Raw genomic sequence first — 12,634 nt, 5'->3', positions numbered from 1 at the left:
CCTCCCCCCTCATTCTCCACATTCATCACAAAGAAATGATGATTTTACCTTCATTAAATCTCCTGATGCCAGCTCTTCCTCACCACCTCCCTATGAAATCACTATGCCAATTCACCATTTTCTCTTGCTTGGTAACTATAATAGGCACCTGATTGGTATCTCCATAGTTTCTTAGTCATTTCTAGTCTGTTTTGTATCCTGGTATACTGTTTGGCATGAGGATTTTTATTAATGCTCATCATTATATCCAGCTGGGGTAGGAAAAGGCTATAATTGTAGCACTCAGAAGGCTGAGACAGGAGGACTGCCAAGAGTTTGAGGTTTACCTAGCCTGTGTAGAGAGAAGCAGGGCACTCTGGCAGAGTTATTTTCATATTTAAAATTCCAAGCATCCTGCAAATTCGAAGATGATCATTAACCCCAAATATGTCCCGAAACACCCTATACAAATTGGGGAAGATCTGCCTTCACAGCTTTGTCTGTAGCACCTTACTCAGTTCTCTGTGTTTTAATCAGTCTTGTTTCCCAGACACTGAAGAGACTTTCCCTGCCTTAGGCTCTGTGTATATGTGTTCTCCTTGCCCAAAATTCTCTTTTCATTTTGACCTAAGCTCAGGGCACAGGATTCTTTATAATCCTTTTTTGTCCCACAAAGGAACCAGGCCCCTGCTATGTGCTATCTTAACACTGTGCCCATTTTTTTTTTTTTTTTTTACTTTGGGTAAAATTTTAGTGATAAGCAACTTTTAATCAAACATATTTATATGCCTTTTTGATTAATGTACATCAATCTATAAATTCTTAAACAAGAATACTGTCAATATTGTGTTTTGCTCAGACCATGGTTGTTGAATTTCTAGTACCCACACTAGTGTTTAGCATTATTTATTTCATGAATGATGTATTTAAATAGTTCTAAGACAAGGAAACAGCAGCAAAGAAGAACTTGACAAAATCTTTTCTAAGAGACAGAAGGGATAGGTAGATAGATAAATAGACAGATAGACAGGCAGACAGACAGATGATAGACAGACAGACAGATGATAGATAGATAGATAGATAGATAGATAGATAGATAGATAGATAGATAGATAGGCTGATAGATGGGTAGATGGGTGATATAATCTTGCTATATGGTCCTGGCTAGAGTGGTGTGGTGGTAATCTAATTGTACTGAAATGTGATTTTGATTGTATGTTAATAAATAAAGTTGCCTGGGGGTCAGAGCTATTAGAGCCATAGCAAGAGTGTGGCGGTGGTGGCACACGCCTTTAATCCCATAGATCTCTGTGTGTTCAGGGATACAGCCAGCATTGGAGACATATGCCTTTAAGACCTAGGGGGCTGTACATTCAGACAGTGACGAGGCAGTCACGTGTTTGGGTTTACAACCAATGAGAAGGCAGAACAAAATACTATAAATAGACGAACAGACAGGAAATAGGTCTCTTTCGGGAAGCTGGGACACCGCAGGCAGAAGGGTGAGATTTTAGCTCTGAGCTTTGACCTCTCGGCTTTCTCTTTTACATTGTTTCTGTGTTTCTTATTTAATAAGACGGTTGGTTACATCAATATCTGGCGCCCAACGTTCGTGTTACGAATTCATGAAAAAGCTGTTTGCCTGTGGCCTTGTGAGGCCCAGCTCAGGCCCAAGCTACACTCAGCCGGTTGTGGTGGCGCATGCCGGTAGGATTTGCTGAAGGAGACAGAGGCAGTAGGATCCCGAGTTTGAGGCCAGCCTAGGAGGCTTGGGAGAAGCTTTGGCCCGGACTGAGCCACAAACAGTGGTGGGACCATGGAAGCAGTGGCTACTGCTCCACGTTGCCAGCTCCTTCTCATCGTGTTGGTGACTGCGGTGATGCTGCTACCTGGGACAAAGTGTTTACTGCTGCTGGTTCAGAGAAGAATTGCCAGGACCATAGTGTTACAAAAAAGCATCGGCAAAGGTCAGTTTGGAAAAGTTTGGCAAGACAAATGGTGGGGAGAAATTGTGAAGATTTTCTCTTCTAGGGAAGAACATTCTTGGTTCCAAGAGACAGACATTTATCAGACTATGATTGCTCCAAACCACAGAGGAGGCACAAAAAAAAAAAAAAAAAAAAAAAAGTCTGCAGTGAACCATGACCACGCCTAACAGTGACTTTGAAATCTTCAAAAAAAGACGACAGGACTCCACAATGATGATTCCACAAGGACTATGGTAAAGCCATTAAGCTGATTAACACACTGAAAGATCGACTTTGGACTACAGGCTGGTCAGGACAATTTCGAGATGACTAGCTGAGATGATACAGCCTGACAGAGTACTTGAACAAGGACTTGTGACAAGCCCTGAACTTTTCTATTATGCAGAGACTGGACAAATGATACAGGACTTGACAATTAACCCAAAAATTTTCTTTTCAAGATTCCCTAAAGATATCTTCACCCCTAGAAAGCAAAAAGAAAAAGAGAATATAGATATGAGATAGATCATTGAATCTACTCTGAGAAAGAAGATAAATAATAGGATAAATAGGTAGATCACTGAATCTACACTGAAGAAAAAGGGGAAGATATAAAAATGACAAAAGGTAGACTACTGAATGCATTATGAAAAGAAAAAAGAGAGAATATGGATATGATAAGATAAAAAGGGAGATTATGGAATCTACTTTTAAAAAGGAACTACTTGTTTTAAATAAGATAAGTAATGAAAACTTTTTGGTCTGAGTTTATCAGATGTTACTGGACTGGACATTGTTAATATATATAATGGAGTTTTTTGTCTTGATCTGTCAAATGTTAATGGACTAGACATTGTTAATGTAATCTTGACTGTATATTGCATATACTTATTGAAGATAGTTTTTCTTGTATTAGTTATAAGCTTTTTTAATTTTAGACAAAAAGAGAGGAAATGTGGTGGTATTGTGTTCCCCAAAATATTGTGTACTCTAATAAATTTATCTGGGGTCAGAGAACAGACAGCCACTAGAAACAAAGGCTAGAAAATGGTGGCACTCACACCTTTAATCTTAGCATTCCAGAGATAGAAATCCCTCTGGATCTCTGTGAGTTCAAGGCCACATTGGAAATAGCCAAGCATGGTGACATGCCTTTAATCCCAGAAAGCCAGCCTTTAATCCCAGGTAGTGGTGGTAGAAAGCAAAAAGATATATAAGGCGTGAGGACCAGAAACAAGAAGATTTTGGCTGGTTGAGCATTCAGGCTTTTGAGCAGTAATTCAACTGAGACCCATTCCGGATGAGGACTCAGAGGCCTCCAGTCTGAGGAGACAAGACCAGCTGAGGATCCGGCGAGGTGAGATAGCTGTGGCTTGTTCTGTCTCTCTGATCTACCAGCATGGACCCCAATAACTCGCCTCAGGTTTGATTTTATTAATAAGAACTTTTAAGATTCCTGCTACAGAGTGGTACTCTGTATATAAAATCAAGCAAGCCACTTGAGTGCTAGGAAACAGGTATGCTAAACTAACTGTAACCATGTCCAGATGTAATGATGGGTGTTAGTCAATACTCTTACGATGAATAGTACACTAAAGACCAAAGTGACACTATGACTGGGAAGTTAAAAACAAACTTCCAGGATGGAATCTGATAGTTCTCAATTCTACCTGAATATTAGTCACTTGAGTTTCTTTAAAAGACCAAGGCCAGGCCTCTACTTCATTAGTTCTGAAATTGCAGGTCTGGCTTGTAGCACAAGGACTTGTATTTTTTTTACTAGCTTCCCAAGCCTGTCACACGTAGTCTTGTTTACCATACACAGATCTAGAAAGTGACAAGATTGACTCATGGTCACCCAACTATTTAATTTCAGTTAGTATTAAAATCCAAGAAGCCAAGCTGCCAAGCCTTGAACTTCTCAATTATTTGAACTCTATGGCTGAACAATAAAGCACATGGTCACTCTGACACCCCCAAATCTTAGTGGAACTAAATTAGCTCCATGTAAAAATCCCACACATGAGGCTAGAATGGTTCATTAAGGTCCTGAAGCCCAGTGGTTTCCATAGACCTTAAAAGGTCCACAAAAGTAGTCTCGGGGTAACTGAGAGCCCTGTGTTCCCAGCACTATTAGTGTCATTGACTATTAAGTATTCATGTATTTGAGCAAAAGCTTCCTGAGGTAACTAATTGATCCACAATTGAATTCAAGTCTAGACAGCATATTTTTATACCTTTGTATTTCTGAGGCTTTCAAGTAGTATATAAGTAGAAAAAAGAGAATTTCATATTGTTCAAGGAATTCAGTGCAATGCAAAAGCAGAATATTCCAAATTATGGTGATAAATTCTCATGTTATTCAAATTGACTTAGAAACAGAACATTCTAGAAACTCTGCGCCAAGGCTTAAAGATTAACAGCAAAGAGTAGGCACCATTCATTGATGTACAATAGCTATCTAAATCCCTTATTGCTGTATCCTTGACCTTCTTACTCCTTGCCCCATTGCCAAGAAAAGAATATTTAATAAGTCTTCCATTTTGTCCAGAATGACAGACTTAAGCAAAAAGGAAAAGAGTAAAGATGTTAAGGAGGAAGAAAGAAGGAACAAGGGAAAAGAAAGAAGGATAGTCGTGGCACTTAGCTATAATTGTGCTATTTTCAGTCCAGAGGCAAAGGAAAGAGATTGTTCAAACATAATTTAGACTACCCGAGTCAAAGAAGTGTGTTTATGCATAATTCATCCTGCCCCAATGAGAAAGACACGTGAGACTTAGTCGTCCTTAATTACTCAGCATCACCGAAGTGTAGGTAGGGCGGAACCTCACGTGTATCGCCAGTGTGTAATCTCTGTATTAGTGTGAGACGAAGGTTGGGGAAGAACACATGGGAGGACACAGGGGCAGAGATCATGGGAAAGCCTGTCTACTCTGTTTGTCCATGGTTACATCTTCTCCATTACTAGTCACTTGCTTCAACCTCCTAATCACCGCTAGTGTCACTCTCTTTTCCTAAACGTCTCTTTGCTTCTCTTTCGTCAGAACTTTCACACCCAGATGGAGGCAAGGGAAAAAATTTTCCTCTGAGAACCTGTATCTAGCTCTGATATTCTGGCAGTATCATCATTTACTTTGTGCTTTGTGATAAAGCAATCTTTCTCCTTCCTCCTCCACTCTTCTTGCCTTGTCCACTCTTCCTCCCTCTCCCTCTCTCTCTGATCTCTTCTCCGTCTATCACTCTTTCTCTCCTCTCCTCTCTTCTCTCTCAGAATGAGTTTTACAGTTGAATAATATAGCATATTAAAATCAAATTAATTATACATGTATCGTATATATGGTACATAGTACCTATATATAGTAAGACCATAAGTGTAACTCATTTATTTTATATATCATATGCTCTGTATACATACAAACACAAATGTGTGTGTGTGTCTCTCTCTCTGTATATATATATATATGTATGTGTCTATACATATGTGTGTATATATATAAAAAAGAGATAAGTAGATGATATAGAAAAAGAGAGAAAATATAAAATTAGAAATAAGAAAGGTAGAGTATCTTCACCTGGTTTTGGGGTTCTTGTCCCTGTTTGTGTATTACTTTTATCTAACCCAACAAATTCAATGTTTTGCTTCTTGATTACATAAAATTTATCTTCTCTTTGGGACAAAATCACTCCTTTTCTTACCTGTGCTAAACTCTTCCTATGGTCTCTGTACAGACCAGTGGTCCTCAACTTTCCTAATGCTGTGACCCTTTAATACAGTTCCTCATATTGTGGTGACCCCCCAATCACAAAATTATTTTGTTGCTACTTACTAACTGTAATTTTGCTACTGTTATGAATTGTATTGTAGATATCTGATATGTGACCCCTGTGAAAGGATCATTTGACCAAGAGTCACTGGTATAGACCATAATCTCCAGCATCCAGCTCTTACTCAGCTTGCAGTTATTTCTTTTTTTTCCCTTTTATCCTACCTCTTTATCCTTTTGCAGACTATTTTAAGGCACCAGGACAAAAACTTCAGGGTTTCATAAATAAACCCCCCAAATGGTATTCTACTGGTTGACCACATCTGTCCAAAGCTACTCATCAGAATCTATGCATTTTGTTACAACAAAAGAAGAGTTTTCTCTATTTGGCATCATTTTTAATCTATTCCACACCTTTATTTTTTCCATCTTTACCTTCCCAGACCTCTTCATGACACCATAGAATGGCAAGTGCTGTAGAGGTGATTTGTACTCAACTGCTGTCCCTTCTGAGCATCTTTCTACAAGAGTCTCCAACAGAGATCTAGACAACCCACTATGAAGTGGAACTCCTCGGTAAATTACACGGAGTTGCACAAATGTGTAAAGCTGGTAACACCAAACACTTATTTAAAAAGTTTTTGAGAGAAAATTTGTAGCTCCTTGGACAAACACTTTTACTGATGAGGCTCCACCTGTGGCCCCTTATCTCCTGTCTAATTCTGACATTAGTGACAAGGTGCTGGCAACTTCCTGGGCCCATAGACAGTGTCTTTTTTTTTGGAAAGCATACATATGGTGTCTAACACCATCACCCCATGCCACCATTCCCTGTCATCCTGCTGAAGAAGAATTACCTGTAGTGTTTTCTGTTCCATGATGGTGTTATCTCGAGAATGTGTTCGGTTGGTGTCACGGAACTTGAGCGGACGGTAAACACAGCATGTGGTGAAGCAGATCATGTAAAAGATGTACAGAGCGCCCAGGAGGCAGAAGTAAGGCTGCCCATACTTCTTCCACTTCAGGCTCACCAGCTCTTTCACTGGGGTCTGTTCTAGAATTTGGCGAGCCTGTCAGAAAGAGTACAGGGCAGAATGAACAACACGGTGAGCAGCGTTGAGTTTTGAACGGCTTTCCAGATGACAGGGCATCAGCCGGTCACTCATCTCTTTGACAGGCAACTAGCAATTTCCATTATATGCTAGATTTTGCACTAGTGCTATGGAGAAAGTATTTACAGCAGTAAACACAGTGCATACAGCAACAGTGAGGCTATAATAGATGAATAGTGGCCAGGTGACTGAAGGGACAGTTAGGCAAGACCATTCCACAAATAGCAGCAGTCACTAGGAAAGGAAGGTCTGAGAAGCCACTGCCCTTTTGTGGGTAAGATGTGCTTGGGACTAGGAGAGCATCTGTTGAGATTAGTGGATAGAAATTGCATGGGAGAAATAAACAATAACAAAGATCACTGTGCAGATGCACAGCATACATCACAGTAGGGAATTTGATTTTTTTCTAAATGTAATAGAAAGCAATTGGGAACTCCAAACATTAGTCCAATTTGCATTAGAAGTATGGTTAGACTGGCAAAAAGCAGAAGAAGATGGAAGGATGTGGCAGTAGTTAAAGCCAGATGGGATGGTGCTCGGAGAGAAGCAAACAGCAAGGTGCAAACAGAGAAGATCATGGATGGGATAAACCAGCATCGGAAAAACCAGGAAATGCCAAGTAAAGCAGAAAGGCTTCTTCGGCAGAAAAAACAAACCAATATCCTTGAGGGTAGAGGGAGGAAGAAAGACAGTTTCCAGATACGCTCAACAATCCGGGCAGGAAGTTGAAGGAGCCCCCAACCAGAGAATCTATTTCTGCCATAAAACAGAAAAATCTTGTTCTTCAGATGAAACTGAGTGACAACTGCAAGAAATAAAAGCAGGAGCAAGACAAGGGGGGTGTTAAGGAAAAGCAGCTGGTCCAGGCTGTGTGAAACCATTGGAGAAGCTGGTTCAGACTGTATGAAACTCATAGGAGAAGCTGGTCCAGGCTGTATGAAACCCATAGGAGAAGCTGGTCCAGAATGTATTAAACCCATAGGAGAAGCTGGTCCAGTCTGTGTGAAACCTGTAGGAGAAGCTGGTCCAGGCTGTGTGAAACCCATAGGTGAAGCTGGTCCAGACTGTGTGAAACCCATAGGAGAAGCTGATCCAAACTGTGTGAAACCCATAGGAGAAGCTGGTCCAGGCTGTGTGAAACCCATAGGAGAATGCAGCCGATTAATATCTGATATCAAAGAGGATCTTCATAGTTGGTGAGGGTTTGTAGTCCTAAGAAAACCTGCTCAAACTTTAGGTATTTCCAGGATTGTTCCAGAACCATACGAAGTGGCTGTTCATTTTTCCTTCTGCTCATTAGTTATAATACTCTTTCATGATTTGTGGCCTTATAAGGGTTCTTAAGAAATTGTCACAGAGCAGATAGTCAATAGAAACTCCGTTTTACCAGTATCTATAGGCTCCTGAAGACAGAGGCCTTTTCTCCACTCTGGACCCTTCCTTTCAGTCTGTTCAGTCCACTATGTCTCAACTGTCTTTGCATTGTTCCATCTCAGCAAAGTTTGATGCAAAACTCAGGATTTTGTTGTTTGTCCTGGGCTTCTTGTTTGTTTTCTTCTTCCCAATGACACATAACTCCCCCTAGAGGCCCCAAGGGGGACAGTACACTTCCTCTGCTCCTTCAACTTCCTGCTTTGGGTTGTCAAGCATGTCTGGAAACTCTTCCTCACTCCACCCTCAAAGGTAAAAAAAATTCCTGCCTATGGCTCATTCCTCCTGCTTTATTTTGAATCTGCCTCTTCCTAGTGTTTCAGCTGCCTCATCGTCTCGTCCACTGTCTCCTCTCCTTTGCATTTTGCCTTAGATGTGTCTCATAGCGTACATGCTGCATGGCTCCCACCTCCATTTCGCGGCCCCTGTGCACAGTGTGCACCCCCATCGTGGAACAAACCCAACTCTACTGCAATTTATGAGAACATCAAACCAAAACTGAAGAAACTGGCTGAAAAGATACGTATTTTTGCCTCTCTCTGTCCCTTAGGTTCCTTGTGTATTGTCTGGGACAAAGCAGGTACTTAATATGCTAAATGCTGGATGGGAGGGAGGGAAGGACAGAGGGAGAGAGGGAGGGAGGAACAGAAGTGATTCCAAGTTAGAAAATTCTTCATCCAAAAGGTTAAAATAAGATAAATAAGCAGAGAGAGTAGAGCCCAGCAGGGGGAAAGTGGTCTCAGAAGATGAATGCTGGATGATATTTGTACCTGTGGAAACTATTTTCTCCTACGGACAGTTCTCTATCTATTGTAAAGTGTGAAGTATCTTGGGATCAGAGTATCTCAGCAGAAGGAAAAGCAAGCAATGCCTCAACATGTGCTTCTCACATGAAGGTTCTGGACCTGTATGACATCTATACCTCTTTCTTCTTGGAGGAAACCACAAGCTCCAGGAAGGACAACTCCTCACCCCAGGAATCAATCTCTGTGATGTCATAGAGGGAAGATGTTAGTGGCCCACAGGACCACTGGATATGCTTCCGTTTCTGCATCAGGTGTTGAAACATCTGGTGGAGCAAGCAAAGATTTAAATAGTGAGTGGCTTAGAAGATGGTCTAGAGAACACCTATGGACCTTGTCAGTTACCCATGCTAGTGATGGTGTAGGAAGGGAAAGGTCATTAAAGACACCTTGGGACATGGGTCTCACCACAGTGTTGCCTTCCACCCCAGCCAGCTTGAAGGGGGTGAGTCCCTGGTTGTTGGGCACAAGTTCCAGGGACTTCAGGTGGTCTCCCCCATCATAGGACAGTAGCAGGTTGTACATCTGGCAGGCAAAGGTTTTGTTGGGCTGCAAGATGAGTATGTGCAGTACTGTGTTTCCTGGGGAAGACAGAGGTTGCCATCAGGTTCCCTGATGACTCACTCCCCATCCCAGTGTTCTCTCTCTCTCTCTCTCTCTCTCTCTCTCTCTCTCTCTCTCTCTCCTTTCTCTCTCTCTCTCACACACACACACACACATACACACAACCAGCATCCAGTACTTTCTCTCATCCCAGCTCTTACCCAGGGAGTCCTGGGCCCGGATGTCAGCTCCGTGTTCAATGAGCAGCCTAACAATCTCCTCGCTGCCCACACAGGCAGCAAAGGACAAAGGGTGCTCTCCTGTGGACACAAAGAGATATGTGACAGGAGACAGCAGGATCAGAAAAGAGGGACTTTTGCCCTCCAGCCCAACAACTGCCTCCTCCTTCCCTATCTCAGCTTGTGGCTTGGGATCACTTGCCCAGCGGAACCCAAAGCAAAAGATGGAACCAAGGAAAGGCTCCTCTTGCCCAGCCCAGCTCTCCACCTGCCCTTTCTCTTAGTGGAGCCCAGGAACTCACCATAGTAGATGAGGTTGTGAGGACTGCGGTGGAAGGCGGAGCCTGTAGCTCTGGCAGAGACACTGGCCCCTCTGGCAAGCAGGGCTCGGACCAGGTTCACATTCTGGTTCATGACTGCGATGTGTAGTGCAGTCTGACCTGGCCCAGAGAGAGCTGTGAGTCACAGTTCTGGCTGGGGCACAACACCCCGGAACCTTTTACAGAAGTTCCCTGAGAGCTTGTCACACAAACTTCTGCTGTAGACTACAGAGTCACCAGGGACCAAGGACAGTTAATCCCTCTGCCTCCTGGATCAGTGTCTCTATCCTTTATTTATTGAGGGGTTGTTGTACGTATAATCAGTCTAGTGTTTGTTGCAGAGAGAATGGGGGAGGAGAGAGAGAGAGAGAGAGAGAGAGAGAGAGAGAGAGAGAGAGAGAGAGAGAGATGAACTATGGAGCTATGGTCTGAGGCACTCTAAGAAAACTAAAGAGAAAGATGAAAAGACTAAAAGGGAGCCATGGAGGCTAAAAGCAAAGATCTAGGATCTTGTATTTGTCCCAACTTATGAGGAACCTCCACAACTTCCCTGAGCCCATCCTACACAGGTACATTTTAGAAATGGTAGACTACCCACCTACATCTGTTTCAGCTTTGAATTATTGGGAAGCCTCCTCACCTACAAATGGTTCACACAGTGTGGACTCTGTGACCAGGTATGGGGCAGCCTCCATCAGCATTACAGCAGCATCCAGGTTGTCATAGAGGGCTGCTACATGAAGCGCTGTCTCCCCGAGGGCTCCTGGAATGAAACAAGGCAAGAATACCAAACACTTGCCAATCTCTCTCAGGAAAGAGGCTCTTGACCCCAGAAGCACCTCAGCAGCCTCTCCAGGCAGCCCTTTCCAAAGCCACCTCTATCCCTCTACTCCTGATCTTACCTCTTTGTCGAAAGTCACAGTTCTGGTCAAGCTGAAGTTTCTTAAGTGTACACAGGTCATTTTCCTTGGCTGCTCTGAGTAGTGGAGACTCCCTAATACTGGAGGAAGGTAAGTAGAAGTCCATTAGGGTCCATCACAGAGAAGCCATGATCAGAGGAGGCAGAGCCATTCCCTAATATGGTCACAACCCTCACAGTGCACAGAAATCAACTTTGTCACTCTCAAATTCTTTGTTAGACTCCAGGGATGAAAGGACACTAGGGTAAGAGCTTATTTCCAGGCTGCTCTGACTTTCCTTGTGGTTCCTCTAACTTCAATTCTTCCCAGAAAGTGAAGACTCGTGTGTGGCCTACATCTTAGCTGAAGTTGATAAATAAACAGGACAGTTCTTCATATTGTTGAAGACATTGAACTTAGGACACAGCTCTCAGATTATTCAAGCTGGGTTTAACCTGAAAGCCTCCTGCTATGGTCTATCTTCCCTAGTACCAGAAGGTATCATGCAAGCTGCCAAGGGACAAAAGTAGTCAATAGTCCTATCCAGCCATGACATCTATGAATAGCAACATTGACCAGCATGGCAAGATATCCCTAAAGGTGTAATGGTGACATGCCTATCTTTCAGTAACCAACAACTGTCTAATTAGACTTAAGTTCCAATGAACAGTACGGAAGTCATGTCTGGTACTAGACACACAGGCAACTGCATAGAGCTCATGAGATCATGAGATCTTCTTAGAAGAGAACCTACTACCACCATTTTGCTACACCAGCATAATTCTTAACAACTTTCTACTATTTATCCTTATGCCCACAGGTAAGTATAGCTGTTAACTCTCGTTAAAGAAGACTTTTATTACAGTAAATAGAGACTGTCACAGAAAACCACAACTGGACACGATGCACAGGTCAGCGGAACATGGGGATACAAGCCCAGTGAATACATCTTTAACACAACTCCTGCTCAGAACCATAGCACAAGAGAAGACGACAGATTGTAAGAACCAGAGGACCAGAAAGTCTGCTGTGAGACTGTGTCTCCGGCAAATGGCTGTTTAACAAGACCTCAACAGTTGCAGTATCACTTGACACATTAACTTGGAGTAGAGAAAAATATCAGAGCCTTATCTCTAGACAAAGAACTATGGGCAATTAATGACTACTGAGAGGAAGAAGCAGCCTGTCCCAGAGATGAGCTCCATAAATATTTGTTTAATGCAACCTGGTTAACCTGAAATCATTTACACACAAACAATGAAAGTGTACTCAGCAAGCTGTATTTATATTTTTGCAAATATGTTTGTGCTTGTGTGTGTGTGTGTGTGTGTGTGTGTGTGTGTGTTTGTGTGTGTGTGTGTGTGTGTGTGTAAAACAATAATAAAGAAAAAGAGGCCATTTATTTGAGGGGAGGGTGGCTTGGGAAAGGCTGGAGGGAGGAGAGGGAAGAGAAAGAGTGAAGTGATTGTATTTTAATGAAAAACATACTAAATAAAAATAATTGATAAATTACTTATAAGTAAAACATAAGGGATAGTTCCTGAGGAAGGAGAGTCTGGGGCCTGCAATGGATTACA

At 42.3% G+C, this 12,634-nt stretch overlaps 1 protein-coding gene across 5 annotated transcripts in view; it reads right to left on the bottom strand.

Moving 5' to 3' along the window:
• Trpv5 (transient receptor potential cation channel subfamily V member 5) overlaps positions 1-12,634 on the bottom strand; it is a 32,314-nt gene that overhangs the window by 17,435 nt on the left and 2,245 nt on the right. For all 5 annotated transcript variants that reach the window (XR_013049738.1, XR_013049739.1, XM_076566427.1 and 2 more), the window contains exons 2-8: positions 11,061-11,158; positions 10,799-10,921; positions 10,141-10,278; positions 9,821-9,919; positions 9,465-9,637; positions 9,176-9,322; positions 6,568-6,780 (exon numbers count right to left, since the gene is read on the bottom strand). Coding sequence is in view for 3 of the 5 variants with exons in the window: in XM_076566427.1 (XP_076422542.1) it covers positions 6,568-6,780; positions 9,176-9,322; positions 9,465-9,637; positions 9,821-9,919; positions 10,141-10,278; positions 10,799-10,921; positions 11,061-11,158 (991 nt within the window). In the remaining 2 variants the exon portion in view is untranslated. The remainder of the gene's footprint in view (positions 1-6,567; positions 6,781-9,175; positions 9,323-9,464; positions 9,638-9,820; positions 9,920-10,140; positions 10,279-10,798; positions 10,922-11,060; positions 11,159-12,634) is intronic.

The sequence above is a fragment of the Peromyscus maniculatus genome, chromosome 3 (assembly GCF_049852395.1).
Source record: "Peromyscus maniculatus bairdii isolate BWxNUB_F1_BW_parent chromosome 3, HU_Pman_BW_mat_3.1, whole genome shotgun sequence".
NCBI classification, from domain to species: domain Eukaryota; kingdom Metazoa; phylum Chordata; class Mammalia; order Rodentia; family Cricetidae; genus Peromyscus; species Peromyscus maniculatus.
The sequence above is the reverse complement of the archived record's forward strand: the minus strand, read 5'-3'. Positions and strand labels throughout refer to the sequence as shown.